Source organism: Oncorhynchus masou, chromosome 33 (genome assembly GCF_036934945.1).
Source record: "Oncorhynchus masou masou isolate Uvic2021 chromosome 33, UVic_Omas_1.1, whole genome shotgun sequence".
In the NCBI taxonomy this organism is placed as follows: domain Eukaryota; kingdom Metazoa; phylum Chordata; class Actinopteri; order Salmoniformes; family Salmonidae; genus Oncorhynchus; species Oncorhynchus masou.
This window is the reverse complement of record NC_088244.1, coordinates 27375074-27398238: the sequence shown is the minus strand read 5'-3', so window position 1 is coordinate 27398238 and position 23165 is coordinate 27375074. Positions and strand designations below refer to the sequence as shown.

General features: G+C 42.3%; 1 protein-coding gene across 1 annotated transcript in view; it reads left to right on the top strand.

Moving 5' to 3' along the window:
- Positions 1–23165, top strand: part of LOC135528175 (nephrocystin-4-like) — a 203596-nt gene that overhangs the window by 138875 nt on the left and 41556 nt on the right. The window contains exons 16-17 of the mRNA XM_064957075.1: positions 1432–1592; positions 3927–4095. Coding sequence (XP_064813147.1) covers positions 1432–1592; positions 3927–4095 — 330 coding nt within the window. The remainder of the gene's footprint in view (positions 1–1431; positions 1593–3926; positions 4096–23165) is intronic.

Below are 23165 nucleotides of genomic sequence, written 5' to 3'. Positions count from 1 at the left end.
AATGAGGGAAAAAAATCCAGAAAATCACATAGGATAGGATTTTTAATGAATTTATTTGCAAATTCCTTCATTCCCCGGACAGTGTGTTTGGGATCATTGTCATGCTGAAAGACCCAGCCACGTTTCATCTTCAATGCCCTTGCTGATGGAAGGAGGTTTTCACTCAAAATCTCACGATACATGGCCCCATTCATTCTTTCCTTTACACGGGTCAGTCGTCCTGGTCCCTTTGCAGAAAGACAGCCCCAAGACATTATATGTCCACCCCCATGCTTCACGGTAGGTATGGTGTTCTTTGGATGCAACTCAGCATTCTTTGTCCTCCAAACACGACGAGTTGAGTTTTACCAAAAAGTTATATTTTGGTTTCATCTGACCATATGACATTCTCCCAATCTTCATCTGGATCATCCAAATGCTCTCTAGCAAACTTCAGATGGGCCTGGACATGTACTGGCTTAAGCAGGGGGACACGTCTGCCACTGCAGGATTTGAGTCCCTGGCGGCGTAGTGTGTTACTGATGGGAGGCTTTGTTACTTTGGTCTCAGCTCTCTGCAGGTCATTCACTAGGTACCCCAGTGTGGTTCTGGGATTTTTGCTCACCGTTCTTGTGATCATTTTGATCCGACGGAGTGAGAGCTTGCGTGGAGCCCCAGATCGAGGGAGATTATCAGTGGTCTTGTATGTCTTCCATTTCCTAATAATTGCTCCCACAGTTGATTTCTTCAAACCAAGCTGCTTACCTATTGCAGATTCAGTCTTCCCAGCTGGTGCAGGTCTACAATTTTGTTTCTGGTGTCCTTTGACAGCTCTTTGGTCTTGGCCATAGTTGAGTTTGGAGTGTGACTGTCTGAGGTTGTGGACAGGTGTCTTTTATACTGATAACAAGTTCAAACAGGTGCCATTAATACAGGTAACGAGTGGAGGACAGGGGAGCCTCTTAAAGAAGATGTTACAGGTCTGTGAGAGCCAGAAATCTTGCTTGTTTGTAGGTGACCAAATACTTATTTTCCACCATAATTTGCAAATAAATTAATTAAAAATCCTATAATGTGTACTTCTGGATTTTTTTTCTCATTTTTTCTCATAGTTGAAGTGTACCTTTTGATGACAAATACAGGCTTCTCTCAATCTTTTTAAGTGGGAGAACTTGCACAATTGGTGGCTGACTAAATACTTTTTCGCCCCACTGTAACTGTCATATAGTATGACTCCATACGAGTGTGTATTCTTTCTCTGTGTTTTAAATATGTGAATTTGTACGTATCCGTGTCCCTCCCTCTTCAATGTGCTATATCTTTCATAGAAATATAATTACTACGTGTACACTCAAAATGGCTGCGGGTCCACGCATTACAGAGCCATTGACTTGAATGGGGATGTAGTTCTTGTAATTTTATCTCTATGGTATCATCTCCCTCTCTTTCCAGGCTCCCCGGGACTCCAGCTGCAGTTCCGTGTGGACGGGACATTCTTGCAGCCGGGTGAGAGACGCTGGTTCCTGCGCTACCTGGCTCTGCACACTCTGCAGGTGGATGTGTGGGACAGCCAATCCCTCCTGCTTATCGGCTCCACAGCCCTGGGGCTCAAGGTACAGTAAAACAGGCCTATTAGCCTCACCTCACATGACACCCTATGTTTCACTATATCTAGTCTGGGAAACAGACTGGTACTCTGGCTATCCTATTCACACGACTTTTGACCAGGCTCACCAAATTCGCCATAAAGTGCTCTACTTTTGGCCAGACTCAGCCAATTTGTTATAGTATATACAGTGCATTCGGAAAGTGTTCAGACCCCTTGACTTTTTGGTGTTCTTCGGCTTGCAAGTCTCCCCTTTTTCTTCCAAACATAACGATGGTCATTATGGCCAAACAGTTCCATTTTTTGTTTCATCAGACCAGAGGACATTTCTCCAAAAAGTACGATCTTTGTCCCCATGTGCCGTAGCAAACCGTAGTCTGGCTTTTTTATGGCGGTTTTGGAGCAGTGGCTTCTTCCTTGCTGACCGGTCTTTCAGGTTATGTCAATATAGGACTCGTTTTACTGTGGATATCGACACTTCGTACCTGTTTCCTCCAGCATCTTCACAAGGTACTTTGCTGTTGTTCTGGGATTGATTTGCACTTTTCGTACCACAGTACGTTCATCTCTAGGAGGCAGAATGCGTCTCCTTCCTGAGTGGTATGACGGCTGCGTGGTCCCATGGTGTTTATACCTGCGTACTATTGTTTGTACAGATGAACATGGTATTGCTCCCAAAGATGAACCAGACTTGTGGAGGTCTACAATTGTTTTTCTGAGGTCTTGGCTGATTTCTTTTGATTTTCCCATGATGTCAAGCAAAGAGGCACTAAGTTTGAAGGTAGGCCTTGAAATACTTAAAAACGTACACCTTCAATAGGCTAATTGACATCATTTGAGTCAATCACAAGCTTCTAAAGCCATGACATCATTTTCTGGAATGTTCTAAGCTGTTTAAAGACACAGTCAACTTAGTATATGTAAACTTCGGACCCACTGGATATGTGATACAGTGAATTATAAGTTAAATAATCTGTCTGTAAACAATTGTTGGAAAAATTACTTGTCATGCACAAAGTAAATGTCCTAACCGACTTGCCAAAACTATAGTTTGTTAACAAGAAATTTGTGGAATCGTTGAAAAACTAGTTTTAATGGCTCCAACCTAAGTGTATGTAAACTTCCGACTTCAACTGTATATATATATATATATATATATATATATATATATATATATATATATATATATATATATATATATATATATATATATGTATATGTATGTGTGTATGTATATATATGTGTGTGTATGTATATATATGTGTGTGTATGTATATGTGTGTGTATGTATATATATGTGTATGTATATATGTGTATGTATATATATATATATATATATGTATATGTGTATGTATATATGTGTATATATATATATATATATGTATATATGTGTATATATATATATATGTGTGTATATATATATATATGTGTGTGTATATATGTGTATATATATATATATATATGTGTGTATATATATATATGTATATATGTGTGTATATATATATATATATATATATATGTGTATGTATATATATATATAACCACTTTTTGGGGGCACAAAACTACCTTAATACTTCGTTCGTTTTTAAAAATTGTTTCTTAAATCCGGCACCGGAGAACACCATCTTGTCTGTGAGAATCTCCACCATCCACAGTGGGGTCCCATTAGTTTGTAGGCCAATCGGTTCGGACGCTACCAAATAGAAGTTGGCACATCAACGGTACTGACTTCAGCCAAGTCTCCTGACACGGAGAGTGCCATCATGTTCGTGAGAGTCTCCCCTTTCCGTGGAGGGGTCATAAAAGTTTGTAGGTCAAACTGTTCGGACTCTACAGACGTTTTCGTGAGAAGACCGATTTTCAAGATTTAAAATCTTCGGGGTCTCATGGTCTGACAAACACCGTTCTCGCTCTGCCGCTGACTCCTCATGTAGCCTATTACCGGCAACTTCAGGAGAGTAATGGCAGAACCTGCAAAAGCCAGTAGGAGCAGAAGATGGATGGTCAGGTTATGTTTTTTTTCCATCTGGTTATCTTGATCTGTCTCTGTGCAGCATATGTTACGTCAGTAGTTTGTCTGGTGTTGTGTCTCCGGGCAGCATATGTTGTGTCAGGGCCATCCTGGCTGTTTATTTATTTGGTCTGAACGCGCCCCAATCTCTGCCGATCTCTAAACGCTCCCCTATCTTGTTGTGTCTCTGAAACGCTGATCTGTGTCTCCGCACAGCATATGTTGTGTCAGGGCCCTCCTGCTTGCTTGTTTGTTTGTTTGTGTTGTGTCTCTACACACGCCCCTGTCTTGTTGTGTCTCTGAACGCACCCCTGCATCTCTGTCATTCAGCATATGTTGCGGCAGGGCCGTCCAGCTGTACAGGCCACTCATGAGCTGGAGGTCATCACCACAGAGTACATGGGTGAAGGTGTGCCGGTGAGCCTGCACCGGGCCCCCAACCCGATCAGTGTCTTCACCACCATCAAAGGTCGGCTCCATCTGCGCCTGGGCAACGTGGGTAAGGACGAGAGCATTGCATTTATTACTGAAGTATATTAATCTACTATTCAATGCCGATTTAATTGGGTTACAATTGTAACCAGGTATCAATAACAGGAAACTTAAACTGGAACAGTGAAATGGTACGGTTGGTGAGGCATTGCGCTCCACAAAGAGTGAAGGTAGAAGTGAAGTAGCCTAAGGAAGGAAGTAAGAAAAGTACACCTACTCTATTTACCCTCAATAGATGGTTGGCTGAAGTTTAGGAAGAGCACACTCATACTGTCTACCAGGACAATATGGATAGGGATAAGGAGTCTGGAGAGCACACATACTGTAACGAACTTCAGACTTGGATGGGAGCACACAGTAGTAAAGCTTGATTGTATGTCACATACGTTACACTGTGTGCTTGGGTGACATTGGATTGTAGTCTATGTGCTGGACTTTCGGGACACGACGCCCGCTTTTCAAGCAGTCATCCAATTGAAGTGTTTTAGCCCCACAGTGTCACGGCAGCTGTCGATAGTTTCGACCGTTCGTTGTTGGAATAAATAATACCCACTCATAAACAGCATATATCACCGTTGGGCCTCGAAAAGCCCAATTTTCCGACAGAGTAATTGTAGTTCTAATACGACTCGCTTCCTCCCTGCTTATCTCCTAAAGCAGGGTAAGAGCGCGGTGAGAAATTGGAAACGTCTGGCATGTAATTTCCAATCAAGACTTAGATATCCATCAGGCCTGGCTTTGTCTCCCAGCAGCCGACAGTTGGAATCAATTAACAGACGAGGATGCCCATGAATCAGCCCTGTGCACACCGAGCACCTCCTCTCTCTCTCTCTCTCTCTCTCTCTCTCTCTCTCTCTCTCTCTCTCTCTCTCTCTCTCTCTCTCTCTCTCTCTCTCTTTTGCTACCTCTCTATCACTTCCTCTCTCCCGGTCTCTGAAGCTCTCTTTCTAGCTCTATTTCACCCCATCCCTACCTTACTCACTCTCTCTCGCTCGCTTCCACTCTCTATCTCACTCCATCTCTCTTTCTCTCTCTTGCTAACTCCAATTCTCTCTCCAACCCACCCCCCCCCTGTCTTCCTCTGTTGGCTCTCATCAAGCCTTAATGAATCTCTCATCTTATTTGTTCCTCTGTGAGAGATGGTCATTAGCGTGTTTGAAGGAGAGCTGGAATTTACCTACTGCCAAGACAGATGGAGGTGGTGGAGAGATTATGTTCTGTTAGTGAAGCTCACCAGGGCTCCTATCTCTCGGCACAGTACCCCAACAACAATGGGGGGGAATCTCTGAGTGGAAGCGAGAGATAGGGGTGGGAAGAGTGAGGTAAAGAAAGAGAAGGAAAGAGCGAGACGGAGAGAGATTGAGGAGGTGGTGGGAGAGAAGACAAAAAAAGTAAAGAGAAAATAGGGGGAAGCGTTTGAACTAGTTTAAACTCTACAGGATCGGTGTGTGTGTGTGTGCCCCCCCCCGCGGGACAGTTGAGCTAACGTGCGCTAATGTGATTTGCATGATGTTGTCAGTAACTAGAACATTTCCCAGGACATTGACATGTCTTATATGGGCAGAAAGCTTAAATTCTTGGTAATCTAACTGCACTGTCCAATTTACAGTAGCTATTACAGTGAAAAAATACCATGCTATTGTTTGAGGAGAAGGCACAAGAACAAAAAAATGTATCACGGCAACTGGTTTGATACATTCACCTCTGAAGGTAAATAATGTACTTACATTCAGTAATCTTGCTCTGATTTGTCATCCTGAGGTTCCCAGAGATAAATGTAGCATAGTTTTGTTTGATAAAATCTATTTTCATATTAAAATCTAGATGTGTGAAGGTTAGTGTCTGTTCAGTAGGGAAGCTAATCCATTAACTATCCATTATTTATGACATTCCTGGGAGTGTGTAAACTAAAAACAATTATTACCATATAAATTGTTGTACGTTCTCTATAGTTATGTACTTGAAAATGTATAAATTGACCAATTTGGCACATTTGGGCAGACTTCATACAACATTTTGAACAGTAACGCAATGGTTCATTGGATCAGTCTAAAACTTTGCACATAAACTGCTGCCCACTAGTGGCCAAAATCTAAATTGTGAATATTCTCCTACATTAATTTCACATTTCCACAAACAGTGTTTCCTTTCAAATGGTATCAAGAATATGCATATCCTTGCTATTCTCATTGATTCTACATATTGTAAATTGAAAATATTTTTTTTTGCTAAAAGTATTGTTATATTATTGATCGATTGACTATGACTTTTCAGATCACCCAGTAGTGCTATCTGCAGGGTTTGTTCCAAGTAAATGTTGCAATTCCTGGACCAGTGACCCAAAACCAGCTACATATGGACAGTACCAAAATAAATTATCTAATGATTCTGTCTCTTCACAGCAAAATCTGCAGAGCTGGGAAGGTTGTATCCCACATATAAATAACATTCTATTGGTTGCAAGAAGTTTGTATAATAATTTAAATAGAAAAATTATATGTTTAGAATCCGACGTCATTTTGCGTATCAGTTCATAAACCATGTGCCATGGAATCGGTACATCAAAAATGTCTTCCTAACTATTTTGCCATCTATATGGCACAGCTTTTTAATTCATCACAATTTTCTTTAAGAGATAGATGGGACGGGTTGAATGGAGCTGAAAGTTGGAACTAATAACAACTAATAACAACGAGATAACTAATGTAAAACATACTGTGTCCATAAAATGTTTATAGATTAAGTACTTTTGTAAAAGAGCACAGTTTGAAAGATATGGCAAATAGAAATCAAACTGGATGGACATCAGAAATAGATGGGAGAAGTTATAATATAATAATATAATATAATAATATATCCCATTTAGCAGACGCTTTTGTCCAAAGCGACTTACAAGTCGGCTGGGGCCACTACTTTTGCATATGGGTGGCCCCAGTGGGAATCGAACCCACGACGCTTGGCGTTGCAAGCGCCATGCTCTACCGACTGAGCCACACAGGACCCAGTTGAGGGTAGAGGAAGGACAAGAGTAAAAACAAACACAAGAGAACTATTGTAAAATAGACTGTGTCCATAAAATGTATGTATAAGCTGGAAGTAGAGGCTTAGGCGGTGTTGTTCAGCAGTTTACTCCAATTAGGGGAGGGGTGGTAGGGTTAGAAAGTAATGAAGGAATATATATATATTTTTAAATATGTATTTATATGTGTGTGTGGGTGGATGTACAGTACACATCAAAATTATTCAATAACAAATATGGAATCATATTTTAGATTCTTCAACGTAGCCACCCTTTGAAGTAGAGTGATGGAGTGCTGCTTCAGATGATCTGGCCTCCACAATCACCCGACTTCAACCCAATTGAGATGGTTTGGGCAGCAGAGTGAAGGAAAAGCAGCCAACAAGTGCTCAGCATATGTGGGAACTCCTTCAAGACAGTTGGAAAAGCGTTCCAGGTGAAGCTGGTTGAGAGAATGCCAAGAGTGTGCAAAGCTGTCATCAAGGCAAAGGGTGGCTGCTTTGAAGAATACATGATTCCGTATAGGTAAGTTCATAGTTTTGATGTCTTCACTATTATTCTACAATGTAGAAAATGAATAGGTGTGTCCAAACTTTTAACTAGTACTGTATATATTGGAAGTGATGGAAGTGATGCAGTTGATTAAAGCTATAGTATTTGGCCTCCTTGAACTTTGCGACCTTTTGCCACATTTCATGCTTCAAACATAAAGATATAAAACTGTATTTTTTTGTGAAGAATCAACAACAAGTGGGACACAATCATGAAGTGGAACGACATTAATTGTATATTTCAAACTTTTTTAACAAATCAAAAACTGAAAAATTGGGGGTGCAAAATTATTCAGCCCCTTTACTTTCAGTGCAGCAAACTCTCTCCAGAAGTTCAGTGAGGATCTCTAAATGATCCAATGTTGACCTAAATGACTAATGATGATAAATACAATCCACCTGTGTGTAATCAAGTCTCCGTATAAATGCACCTGCACTGTGATAGTCTCAGAGGTCCGTTAAAAGTGCAGAGAGCATCATGAAGAACAAGGAACACACCAGGCAGGTCCGAGATACTGTTGTGAAGAAGTTTAAAGCCGGATTTGGATACAAAAAGATTTCCCAAGCTTTAAACATCCCAAGGAGCACTGTGCAAGCGATAATATTGAAATGGAAGGAGTATCAGACCACTGCAAATCTACCAAGACCTGGCCGTCCCTCTAAACTTTCAGCTCATACAAGGAGAAGACTGATCAGAGATGCAGCCAAGAGGCCCATGATCACTCTGGATGAACTGCAGATATCTAAAGCTGAGGTGGTAGACTCTGTCCATAGGACAACAATCAATCGTATATTGCACAAATCTGGCCTCTATGGAAGAGTGGCAAGAAGAAAGCCATTTCTTAAAGATATCCATAAAAAGTGTAGTTTAAAGTTTGCCACAAGCCACCTGGGAGACATACCAAACATGTGGAAGAAGGTGCTCTGGTCAGATGGCAACAATGCAAAACGTTATGTTTGGCGTAAAAGCAACACCGCTCATCACCCTGAACACACCATACCCACTGTCAAACATGGTGGTGGCAGCATCATGGTTTGGGCCTGCTTTTCTTCAGCAGGGACAGGGAAGATGGTTAAAATTGATGGGATGATGGATGGAGCCAAATACAGGACCATTCTGGAAGAAAACCTGATGGAGTCTGCAAAAAACCTGAGACTGGGACGGAGATTTGTCTTCCAACAAGACAATGATCCAAAAGATAAAGCAAAATCTACAATGGAATGGTTCAAAAATAAACATATCCAGGTGTTAGAATGGCCAAGTCAAAGTCCAGACCTGAATCCAATCGAGAATCTGTGGAAAGAACTGAAAACTGCTGTTCACAAATGCTCTCCATGCAACCTCACTGAGCTCGAGCTGTTTTGCAAGGAGGAATGGGAAAAAATGTCAGTCTCTCGATGTGCAAAACTGATAGAGACATACCCCAAGCGACTTACAGCTGTAATCGCAGCAAAAGGTGGCGCTACAAAGTATTAACTTAAGGGGGCTGAATAATTTTGCACGCCCAATTTTTCAGTTTTTGATTTGTTAAAAAAGTTTAAAATATCCAATAAATGTCGTTCCACTTCATGATTGTGTCCCACTTGTTGTTGATTCTTCACAAAAAAATACAGTTTTATATCTTTATGTTTGAAGCCTGAAATGTGGCAAAAGGTCGCAAAGTTCAAGGGGGCCGAATACTTTCGCAAGGCACTGTGTATATATATATTTATATATATATAATATATATTACAAAAATAAAATACAGCACTTATAGTTGACTGGGGCAACTCTAGCATGGCAGAAATTTGACAAACTAACTTGTTGGAATCCTATGACGGTGCCACGTTGAAAGTCAATGAGCTCTTTAGTACGGTCCTTTCTACTGCCAATGTGTGTCTATTGAGATTTCATGGCTGTGTGCCCAATTCTATACACCAGTCAGCAACGGGTGTTGCTGAAATACACTAATTTGAAGGTGTGTCCACATACTTTTGCCATGTTGTGTACATTAGAATGAGCTACAGTATGTGAAGAATACAGTATATGTAAACAGTGTGTGTATACGCAGAGTGTCTGGAAGACTTTCATTATCCAAGGAAAATATATCAAACATCAAATGATATCCGTTTTAATTATCACGAGCATGGATTTTTATTTATTTTGGATCAACGGTGCCAAAGCAGAACTAAGGCAGTTTTATACACTTTTGAAAACGTTACAATACTTTCATATATTTCACAAAACACTGTGCGCCCTCAGGCCCCTACTCTACCACTACCACAGATCTACAGTACAAAACCCATGTTTATGTGTGTGTGTATGCATGCGTCTATGCCTATGTTTGTGTTGCTTCACAGTCCCCACTTTTCCATATGGTGTATTTTTATATACATTTTTTAAAATCTAATTTTACTGCTTGCATCAGTTACTTGATGTGGAATAGAGTTCCATGTAGTCATGGCTCTATGTAGTGCTGTGCGCCTCCCATAGTCTGTTCTGGACTTGGGGACTGTAAAGAGCCTAGAGGTCGACCAATTAATTGGAATGGCCGATTAATTAGGGCCGATTTCAAGTTTCCATAACAATCGGAAATCTGTATTTTTGGACCTTTATTTAACTAGGCAAGTCAGTTAAGAACACATTCTTATTTTCAATGACGGCCTAGGAATGGTGGGTTAACTGCCTTGTTCAGGGGGAGAACGACAGATGTTTACCTTGTCAGCTCAGGGATTCAATCTTGTAACCTTACGGTTAACACTAGTCCAATGCTCTAACCACCTGCCTCACGAGGATCCTGCCTGTTATGTGAATGCAGTAAGAAGCCAAGGTAAGTTGCTAGCTAGCATTAAATGTATCTTGTAAAAAAACAATCAATCAATCAATCAATCAATCATAATCACTAGTTATAACTACACATGGTTGATGATATTACTAGTTTATCCTGCGTGTCCTGCGTTGCATATAATCGATGCAGTGCACATTCTCGAAAAAGGACTGTCGTTGCTCCAACGTGTACCTAACCATAAACATCAATGCCTTTCTTAAAATCAATACACAAGTATATATTTTTACACCTGCATATTTAGCTAAAAGAAATCCAAGTTAGCAGGCAATATTAACCAGGTGAAATTGTGTCACTTCTCTTGCATTCATTGCACGCAGAGTCAGTGTATATGCAACAGTTTGGGCCGTCTGGCTCATTGCAAACTAATTTGCCAGAATTTTACGTAATTATGACATAACATTGAAGGTTGTGCAATGTAACAGCAATATTTAGACTTAGGGATGCCACCCGTTAGATAAAATACGGAACGGTTCCGTATTTCACTGAAAGATAGTTTCTGGATTCGACCATATTAATGACATAAGGCTCGTAATTCTGTGTGTTGTTATGTTATAATTAAGTCTATGATTTGATAGAGCAGTCTGACTAAGCGATGGTAAGCACCAGCAGGCTCGTAAGCATTCATTCAAACAGCACTTTTGTGCGTTTTGCCAGCAGCTCTTCGCTGTGCTTCAAGCACTGCGCTGTTTATGACTTCAAGCCTATCAACTCCCAAGATTAGGCTGGTGTAACCGATGTGAAATGGCTAGCTAGTTAGCGGGGTGCGCGCTAATAGCGTTTCAAACGTCACTCGCTCTGAGACTTGGAGTAGTTGTTCCCCTTGCTCTGCATGGGTAACGCTGCTTTGAGGGTGGCTGTTGTCGATGTGTTCCTGGTTCGAGCCCAGGTAGGAGCGAGGAGAGGGACAGAAGCTATACTGTGACACTGTCAGTACTAAAGTGCTTATAAGAACATCCAATAGTCAAAGGTATATGAAATACAAATCGTATAGAGAGAAATAGTCCTATAATTCCTATAATAACTACAACCTAAAACTTCTTACCTGGGAATATTGAAGACTCATGTTAAAAGGAACCACCAGCTTTCATATGTTCTCATGTTCTGAGCAAGGAACTTAAACGTTAGCTTTCTTACATGGCACATATTGCACTTTTACTTTCTTCTCCAACACTTTGTTTTTGTATTATTTAAACCAAATTGAACATGTTTCATTATTTGTCTGTGGCTAAAATGATTTTATTGATGTATTATGTTAAGTTAAAATAAGTGTTCATTTGGTATTGTTGAAATTGTCTTTATTACACATAAATTAATAAAATCCTCTGATTAATCGATATCGGCTTTTTTGGTCCTCCAATAATCGGTATCTGTATCGGCGTTGAAAAAATCATAATCGGTCGACCTCTAAAAGAGACCTCTTGTGGCATGTCTTGTGGGGTATGCATGGGTGTCAGAGCTGTGCGCCAGTAGTTCAAACAGACAGCTTGGTGCATTCAACATGTCAACACGCCTCATAAATACGAGTAGTGATGAAGTCGATCTCTCCTCCACTTTGAGCCAGGAGAAATTTATATTAGCTCTATGTGTACATCCAAGGGCCAGCCTTACTGTCTTGTTCTGAGCCAATTGCAAAAAAGTCATTTTTTTGTGGCACCAGACCACAAGACTGAACAGTAGTCCAGGTGCGACAAAACTAGGGCCTGCAGGACCTGCATTGTTGACAGTGCTGTTAAGAAGTTAGCCGTGTTTTATTATGGACATACTTGCTTTATTATGGACACACCTCATCTTGCTCAAAGATTTACAGGGATGCAAACTAGTTGCCTTTTGTCGAACATCGCCATTTTGAATCCAAAATAATTGACCTACGTGATTCGTATAGATCTGATGAGAAGTTTTTTTTGGGGGGCTTTGGATATCTCCTGGCTGTAAGCGAACAAATGATACACATTTGGAGAAATACTGGCTGAATCCAAGGCTCAGCCAATCGTTCACATAACAGAATGCAGTTCAGCACGCAACTGAAGAGAGAAGAGACAACCAACTTGCTATTTACAGCATCAGCGTGCGCTCGAGGGACAGCGGAGAGTAGATAGGCAGCTTGCCAGTTACAGCAGCATGTCCAATGAACTATAACGAAGAGGTAACGTTTGGTGAGAAGCCTGACCACAGAGACCGGGTGAGAAGGTGATGAAGCGTACTTCATGAGCTGTAAATAAAAAACAACTGGCATTTGGAAAGTTTGAGGTGAGGGAGAAAGTGTGGTGGAACAAGTATTGTTAGCATTGTTTAGTATCTTGCTAGCTGGATTGAACTCTCCATTAGCAAGCCAGAGAAATGTTGAGAAACATTAGCAAACTTATCTGATCAAATAATTGAGTTCATGGTGTGAAATTTAGCTTATTAATAAAGTCAGCTAACATTAGCTAGTTAACGTTACATCAGATGAGCTAACATTAGTAACCTAACTAATTCGCTATAGTGTTAACTGGTATACGACTCCTTGCCGTTCCTCAAGTTATAACGCATTCGTTGCTTACTGTACTCTGGCAATCTGTGTGAAATGTTAACTAGCCAATGAACTAACTACTATCTGTGAACTAATGTTTTCCCTCTATAATTTGTGATTAATTTTCAGAATGAGAGAATTAGGTGAAGAGTAGGCGTTGCTTGTTATTAAACAAGTGTAGCTGGAGCTGGGCCTGGCTTAAGATGGATGCCACCATAGAGGTGAAAGGAACACCATAGACTTTCCCTCTTTCTCACTTTTTTACAGTGGATAAGAAGGGGTATGCCAGCTGTACTCTCTGCCTGAAAGAGATCAATTATTCCAACAAAGGGTGTCATGCTCTGCTGGCACATTGTAGAACAGATGTCCATAGGCAGAAAGTGTACAATGTAATAATGTGCGGTGTAGCCCAAAGATGATGCATTTGTTGTGTTGAATTTGATAGTAACATGTGTGTGAGTGTGGGGGGATTATAAAATGTTTTACTCAGTGAACGTTATTTTTGCACACATGTAGCATTGTGCACTTGATCATTATAGTGGCCACTATAATGGAGCAAAAATAGAATGCATGTTTGTTTCATTTGATTTCTTCTTCAAGATGTGCAATATTTAGATGTGTGTGGTCATAAGCGTTCTATTATAAGGGCTGTCATGGCTACCTGCAATATGTAGTGGATTGTTTTTTCTCAAGACTTGTAAAGTCTAGGCTGGAAATTACATTGGATTGCTTTCTTTACATTTTTTAACTGTGAGTTAGGTTTACAATAACCACTTTATTTTACACACATATTCTGATCATGTAGATCACATTTTGTTCTTTAATTAGTTAATCTGCATTTCCCCCAAGCAGGGGGAATGTTTTTTGCATATTTCACCAGTTTTCATCCCTGAATTTAGATGAGGTTTAGTGAATGGTTTGTCCCAAATACAATGCTTTTAGTTTTAGAAATATTTAGGACTAACTTATTCCTTGCCACCCACTCTGAAACTAACTGTCAACTCTTTAAGTGTTGCAGTCATTTCAGTCACTGTAGTACTGACATGTATAGTGTTGAGTCATCTGCATACATAGACACTCTGACTTTACTCAAAGCCAGTGTCATCTCATTAGTAAAGATTGAAAAAAGTAAGGGGCCTAGTCAGCTGCCCTGGGGAACTCCTGATTCTACCTGGATTATGTTTGAGAGGCTTTCATTAAAGAACACTCTGTGTTATTATAGAGAGTGAACACTTTATCCATAATATAGCAGGGGGTGTAAAGAAATGACACGTACGTTTTCCCAGCAGCAGACTGATCGATAATGTCAAAAGCCGCACCGAAGTCTAACAAAACAGCCTCCACAATCTTTTTATCATCAATTTCTCTCAGCCATTCATCAGTCATTTATGTAAGTGCTGTGCTTGTTGAATGCCTTTCCCTACAAGCATGCTGAAAGTTTGTTGTCAATTTGTTTACTGTAAAATAGCATTGTATCTGGATTGGTAACTGGCTGATTGGTCGGCTATTTGAGCCATTAAAGGGGGCTCTACTATTCTTAGGTAGCAGAATGACTTTTGCTTCCCTCCTGGCCTGGGGGCACACACATTCTAGTAGGCTTAAATTGAAAAAATGGCAAATAGGAGTGGCAATATCGTCCGCTATTATCCTCAGTAATTTTCCATCCAAGTTGTTAGACCCCGGTGGCTTATCATTGTAGATAGACAACAATCATTTCCCACCTCTTCCACACTTATTTTACGTAATTCAAAATTACAATGCTTGTCTTACATAATTTGGTCAGATATACTTGGATGTGTAGTGTTGGTGTTTGTTACTGGCATGGCCTACTGCCTACTTTCTACTTCTTTTTATTCAGTTTAGTCACATGATTTCTCAATTTGCAATACGTTTGCCAATCTGTTATGCAGGCAGACATTTTTGGCATTCCTTTTGCCGCATCCTTCTCAACCATAACATTTTTAAATTCCTCATCAATCCACGGGGATTTAACAGTTTTTACAGTCATTTTCTTAATGGGTGCATGCTTACTAGTAACTGAAATAAACACATAGGACACTAAAGAGGCCTTTCTAGTGACTCTGAAAAACACAAAAAGAATTATGCCCAGGGTCCCTGCTCATCTGCATGAAAGTGCCTTAGGCATGCTGCAAGGAGGCATGAGGACTGCTAATGTGGCCAGGGCAATAAATTGCAATGTCTGTACTGTGAGATGCCTAAGACAGCGCTACAGGGAGACAGGACGGACAGCTGATCGTCCTCGCAGTGGCAGACCACTTGTTGCAACACCTGCACAGGATCGGTACTTCCGAACATCACATCTGCGCGACAGATACAGGATGGCAACAACAACTGCCCGAGTTACACCAGGAACGCACAATCCCTGCATCAGTGCTCAGAATGTCTGCAATAGGTTGAGAGAGGCTGGACTGAGGGCTTGTAGAGCTGTTGTAAGGCAGATCCTCACCAGACATCACCGGTAACAACGCCGCCTATGGGGACAAACCTACCGTCACTGGACTAGACAGGACTGACAAGAAGTGCTCTTCACTGACGAGTCGCAGTTTTGTCTCACCAGGGGTGATGGTCGGATTTGCGTTTATCGTCGAAGGAATGAACGTTACACCGAGGCCTGTACTCTGGAGGGGGATCGATTTGGAGGTGGAGGGTACGTCATGGTCTGGGGCGGTGTGTCACAGCATCATCGTACTGAGCTTGTTGTCATTGCAAGCAATCTCAATGCTGTGCCTTACAGGGAAGACATCCTCCTCCCTCATGTGGTACTCTTCCTGCAGGCTCATCCTGACATGACCCTCCAGCATGACAATGCTACCAGCCATACTGCTCGTTCTGTGCGTGATTTCCTGCAAGACAGGAATGTCAGTGTTCTGCCATGGCCAGCGAAGAGCCTGGATCTCAATCCCATTGAGCACGTCTGGGACCTGTTGGATCCGGGGGGTCGGGCTTGGACCATTCCCCCCAGAAATGTCCTGGAACTTGCAGGTGCCTTGCTGGAAGAGTGGGGTAACATCTCACAGCAAGAACTGGAAAATCTGGGGCAGTCCATGAGGAGGAGATGCACTGCAGTACTTAGTATCTGGTGTGGCCACCAGCTGCATTGACTGTTACTTGATGTTGATTTTGACACCACCCCCCCCCCCCCCCTTTGTTCAGGGACACATTATTCCATTCCTATTAGTCACATGTCTGTGGAACTTGTTCAGTTTATGTCTCAGTTGTTGTGTTGAATCTTGTTATGTTCATACAAATATTTACACATGTTAAGATTGCTGAAAATAAACGCAGTTCACAGTGGGAGGACGTTTATTTTTTTTGCTGAGTTTAGTTAGCCAACAAAATTGCACTGATAAATCATGGGGAATAGTAGCCTGCTCGCCCTTCTGCAACTTGCCTGCCAATGCATTCTTGTCCCAACCCATGTTTTGACAACTGAATAGGAACTTTCGATGCCAAATACATTTGATTGACAACTAAGAGATATGCAAACTGTGGGTAATATTCTTTCAATTTCAGCAGAGCTAGCTAGCAAAGTGATTCACATTTCTTGTTAGCTAACCAAATGACACCTGCATCTCTAGATGTAGCCACAGAAAAACGATGGGGGTCAGCCACTGACCCACTCGTCCAATGAAATGACATACTCCCAGAAGCTAGCTAGCTAACATTAGGCTCAGTCTTTTTAGCTTGCTAAATAAAAAGCTACATAAATAGATAAGCTAGCCTATTATCCACATTATGACTGACTTGTGATCATTGCCCTCGCTAGTTTGACTGTATTGATATGCCCAGCCTTGGTTACATTCGTCTGTTTTTGTCCAAAATATTCAGTAATTGAAACTGAAACTGCATCCCAAACGGCTGGAGGTAGAAAACGATGTACCAGGCCAGCTGTGGTTTACAATCTAATAGCAGGCATGCATTGAACTGCGTCGATATTTTCTGCCAACAATGCCTCTACTCTACGTCATGGAATTCTGAGTCAAATAGAACCTATTTTAAAACATCTTTAAGTTGTCTTTGTAGCATAAACTGGGAATTGTATATATTTGTCTGATATCATTGGCTGTTTGTTTACTACCTGCAAAGTAGTTAAAACGCTGTCAGTTACACTTTCTGAGGAAAATGTTACCAAAATTCTATCAACACATCTCCTGTGCCACACACGCATCACGGACTCTAGATCATTGCTACTCTCCCTTCCAGGACGGCTACAAGGCCCTCCCCTGCCCTCCATTCGGCAAATCCGATCCCACCTCCTTTCTGCTCCTCCCCACCTATAGGCAGAAACTTAAGTAGGAAGCATCCGTGGTGAGGACTGTTCAGCGTTGGTCTGACCAATCTGAATCTGTGCTTCAAGATTATTTTGATCACGCGGACTGGAACATTTTCCGTGTCGCCTCTGAGAAAAATGTCTGACTTTGTGACTGGGTTCATCAGGAAGTGCATAGAGGATGTTGTTCCCACTGTGACGATTATCCAAACCAAAAACTGTGGATAGATGACAGCATTCGCGCAAGATTGAAAGTGCCATTTAACCATGGCAAGGTGACTGGAAATATGGACGTGTAGAAACAGACCAGCTATGACCTCCGTATGGCAATCCGAGGCAAAACGACAGTTGAGTTGCAATTCATCGGCTCGGACGCGAGAATTATGTGGCAGAAATTCCAGACAATCACGGATTATAAAGGGAAATCCAGCCACATCACATACCCCTAAGTCTCGCTTTGAAGAAAACAACATTGAACCGCCAACGCGAGCCCCCGTTACTAACAGGGACTATGTGCGCTCTCATTCTCAGTGGCCAACGTGAGTAAGTCGTTTAAGCCCGTTAACCCTCGCAAGGCTGCCGGCCCAGACGGCATCCCAAGCCGCATCCTCAGAGCATGTGCAGAGCAGCTGCAAGTCTGTTGTCCACACTTGCATCAAGATGTCCACCGTTGTTCCTGTACCCAAGAAAGGGAGGGTAACTGAACTAAATTACTATCCACCTGTAGCACTCACTTCTGTCATCTTAATGTGCTTTGAAAGGCTAATTAAGGACCATATCACATCCACCTTAACCAACACCCTAGAACCACTACAATTTGCATACCAACCCAACAGATCCACATATGACGCAATCATCATTGCACTGCACACTGCCCTATCCCAACTGGACAAGATATATACCTATGTACAAATGCTGTTTATCAGCTACAGCTCAAAACCATAGTGCCCTCCAAACTCATCACTAAGCTCAGGACCCTGGGTCTGAACCCCGCCCTGGTCAATTGTTTTGTGTGATGACGTTGGAGGCGGCATATTGTAGAGAAATTAACATTCAATTCTTTGGCAACAGCTCTGGTGGACATTCCTGCAGTCAGCATGGCAATTGCACCTCCCTCAAAACATGAGAGATCTGTGGCATTGTGTTGTGTGACAAAACTGGACATTTTAGAGCGGCCTTTTATTGTCCGGAGCACAAGGTGAACCTGTGTAATGAACATGCGGTTTAATCAGCTTCTTTATATGCCACACCTGTTAGCTGTAAACAAATTTGAGCCCAAAATTTGAGTGAAATAAGCTTTTTGTGCATATGGGAAATTTCTGGGATGATTTATTTCACCTCATGAAACATCGGACCAACACTTTACATGTTGCATTTATATTTTTGTTCAGTGTATTATTAATGAACTCACTCACACACAGACATTCACACACAGGGGGAAAAGTATGTGGCCACATTGAGAGAGAAGAGCGATTAGGTCCATCTCCAGGCCTTTTCAACACTCTTCATCTGCAGCAGACCGATAAGCCCTGGCAGGACTGCAGCATGAGCGAGAGAGAGGAACTAATCGCATGAACTCCTCCTGAAACCAACAAATTGGAGCAAACACAGAGAGGACATTTGTCCTCCCCCAAATATTTGTAAGGTGAATTAAGTGCTTTGTGCGCTTTGCCTAAAGGGCACAGATACAAATGTTTCAGAGTGATGTAATATGCTACCACTGCCCGTCTAAGGTTAAAGATATCAAAACCACTCACATGCCCCCTTCATCCAGATGAAAATTAAGTAGTTTATTTTTAAAAGGTTGCCTGTATGGAACCACAGAATCTAGAGAGATGGATTTCTGTAAATGCAGACTATTTCTCGTAAGTAAGAAATGGAATAAGTAAATGCAGGACCCCCCTTTCTTTGCATAGAAATCTAATTACCCATATTGAGTATACACCTGATTCAACTTGTCAACTAATCATCAAGCCCTCAATGAGTTGAAAGAAGTGTGTTTGTCCAGGGCTACAACCAAAATGTGTGCTGTTGGGGTACTGGAGGACCAAGGTTGGAAAACACTGACATAGACCAGGATTGTCAAAATCATTCCACTGAGGGCCGAGTGTCTGCACGTTTTTGGTTTTTCCTTTCAATTAAGACCTAGACAACCAGGTAAGGATAGTTCCTTAATAATTAGTGACCTTCATTCATCAATCAAGTACAAGGGTGGAGCGAAAACCCGCAGACACTCGGCCCTCCGTGGAATGAGTTTGACACGTGCCTTAGATCCACTACAACTTGCATACCGACCCAACAGACCCACAGATGCACCTCACATTGCATTGTACATTGCCCTATCCCATTTGGAAAAGAGGAATACCTATGTAAGAATGCTGTTAATCGACTACAGCCCAGCCTTCAACACCATAGTGCCCTCCAAGCTCATCACTAATCTCAGGGCCCTTGGTCTGAAGTGAACCCCGCTCTGTGCAACTGGGTTCTCGACTTCCTGACAGGCCAACCCCAACAACATCTCCGCCATGCTGATCCTCAACACAGGGGCCCCACAATGGTGCATGCTCAGCCTCCTCCTGTACGCTCTGTTAACCCTTGACTGCATGGCCATGCACATCTCCAACTCAATCATCAAGTTTGTTGACGACACAACAGTGGTAGGCCTGATTACCAACAATGACGAGACCGCCTACAGGGAGGAAATGAGTGCCCTGGTGGAGTGGTGCCAGGACAATAACATCAACAAAACAAAGGAGTTGATTGTGGCCTTCAGGAGACAGCAGAGAGCGCATGCCCCTATCCACATAGTCAGGGCTGCAGTGGAGAGGGTGAAAAGCTACAAGTTCCTCGACGTGCACATCACTGATAAAATGAAATGATCCATCCACACAGTGTGGTGAAGGCGCAACAGCGCCTCTTCAACCTTAGGAGGCTGAAGAAATTTGGCTTGGCCCCTAAGACCCTCACAAACTTGAGCATCTTGTCGGGCTGTATCACAGCCTGCTACGTTAATTGCACTGTCCGTAATTTCACTTGTAAACTTTGTGAATGTTATTTCTGCGTAACAGAGATTACACCGTCCACAACCGCAGGGCTCTCCAGAGGGTGGTGCGGTCAGCCTAACGCTTCACCGGGGGCATGCTGCCTGCCCTCCAGGATATCTACAGCACCTGGTGTCACAAGAAGGACAAGAAGATCATCAAGGACCATCCATCTAGAAGGCAGAGACAGTAAAGGTGCATCAAAGCTGCTGGGACTAGCAGACTGTTAAATACCGTAGAACTTAAATTAATAGCCTGAGCGTTCATTTGCTTAAATCACTGGACACAACAGACAATTATTAGAGACCGGCTTTGATTTGAGCCAGGCGTCTATTAATACACACATTTTGCTCATTTGCATACTTAATTGTTTAATTCCAGCATTCACTTCCAGCATTTTAAGCAATTTCTTATTTTCCTGCACTGTGTTATAATTTATTCACAGGGTCACATTTATTTAGTCTTAATATACCTCTATTTTATTTTTTGGAGTCTGAATTATTTTATGTGACATCAAACATTAAACCTTGTAAACAATTCAGGGTAAACTTGTAAACAATTCATTTAGAGCGGGCGTTTATTTGAAACAGGTGTTTATTTTCTGAAATGTGTGCCATTGCCCGGATATTAAAAGGGACTGGCGGCTATTTGAGACTCGCCGTTAAATTTCAGTTTTACGGTAGTCACCACTAGCCACTAGTACCCTGCCCTGAACTTAGTCACTGTTACTATCCGGCTACCACCCGGTACTCTACCCTGCTCCTTAGACACAGCTGCCCTATGTAGACATTAAAATGACCAAATCAAAATTAAATCAAATTTTATTAATCACATGCGCCGAATACAAATGCTTACTTACGAGCCCCTAACCAACAATGCTGTAAGAATGAGAAATAAAAGTAACAAGTAATTAAAGAGTAGCAGTAAAATAACAATAGCGAGACCATACACAGGGGGTACCGGTACAGAGTCAATGTGCGGGGGCACTGGTTTGTTGAGGTAATGTGTACATGTAGGTAGAGTTATTAAACTGACTATGCATAGATGATAACAACAGTAGCAGTGGTGTAAAGGAGGGGGGAGCAATGCAAATAGTCTGGGTAGCCATTTGATTAGATGTTCAAGAGTCTTATGGCTTGGGGTAGAAGCTGTTTAGAAGCCTCTTGGACCTAGACTTGGTGATCCGGTACCGCTTACCGTGCGGTAGCAGAGAGAATGGTCTATGACTAGGGTGGCTGGAGTCTTGGACAATTTTTAGGGCCTTCCTCTGACACTATCGGGTGTAGAGGTCCTGGATAGCAGGAAGCTTGGCCCCAGTGATGTACTGTACCTTGCGGTCGGAGGCCGAGCAGTTGCCATACCAGGCAGTGATGCAACCAGTCAGGATGCTTTCGATGGTGCAGCTGTAGAACCTTTTGAGGATCTGAGGACCCATGCCAAATCTTTTCAGTCTCCTGAGGGGGAGTAGGTTTTGTCATGCCCTCTTCACGACTGTCTTGCTGTGCTTGGACCATGTTTATTATTATTTGACCATGCTGGTCATCTATGAACATTTAGGCCATGTTCTGTTATAATTTCCACCCGGCACAGCCAGAAGAGGACTGGCCACCCCTCATAGCCTGGTTCCTCTCAAGGTTTCTTCCTAGGTTCTGGCCTTTCTAGGGAGTTTTTCCTAGCCACCGTGCTTCTACACCTTTAAGGCTTGCTGTTTGGGGTTTTAGGCTGGGTTTCTGTACACGTTGAGATATCAGCAGATCTAAGAAGGACTTTATAAATAAATGTAATTTGATGTTAGTTTGTTGGTGAACTTGGTGTCCAAGTTGCTCCACTACAGCCTGCTCCACTACAGCCCTGTCGATGAGAATGGGGGCGTGCTCTGTGCTTTTTTTTATTTTTCCTGTAGTCCACAATCATCTCCTTTGTCTTGATCACATTGAGGGAGAGGTTGTTGTCCTGGTACCACAATGCCAGGTCTCTGACCTCCTCCCCATAGGCTGTCTTGTCATTGTCGGTGATCAGGCCTACCACTGTTGTGTCATCGGCAAACTTAATCATGTTGTTGGAGACATGTCTGGCCATGCAGTCATGAGTGAACAGGGAGTACAGAAGGGGACTGAGCACGCACCCCTGAGGGGCCCTGTGTTGAGGATCAGCATGGCGGATGTGTTGTTACCTACCCTTACCATCTGGGGGCGACACGTCAAAGTCCAGGATCCAGTTGCAGAGGGAGGTGTTTAATCCCAGGATCCTTGTTGATGAGCTTTCAGGGCACTATGGTGTTGAACGCTGAGCTGTAGTCAATGAATAGCATTCTCACATAAGTGTTCCTTTTGGCAGGTGGGAAGTGCAATAGAGATGGCATTATCTGTGGATCTGTTAGGGCGGTATGCAATTTCGAGTGTGTCTAGGGTTTCTGGGATAATGGTGTTGATGTGAGCCATGACCAGCCTTTCAAAGCACTTCATGGCTACAGACGTGAGTGCTACAGGTCAGTAGTCATTTAGGCAGGTTGCCTTAGTGTTCTTGGGCACAGGGACTATGGTGGTCTGCTTAAAACATGTTGGTATTACAGACTCAGACAGGGAGAGGTTGAAAATGTCAGTGAAGACACTTGCCAGTTGGTCAGCACATGCTCGCAGTACACATCCTGGTAATCCATCTGGGCCTACGGCCTTGTGAATGTTGACCTGTTTAAGGTCTTACTCACATCGACTGCGGAGAGCGTGATCACACAGTCTTCCGGAACAGCTGGTGCTCTCATGCATGTTTCAGTGTTATTTGCCTCGAAGCGAGCATAGAAGTAGTTTAGCTCGTCTGGTAGGCTCGTGTCACTGGGCA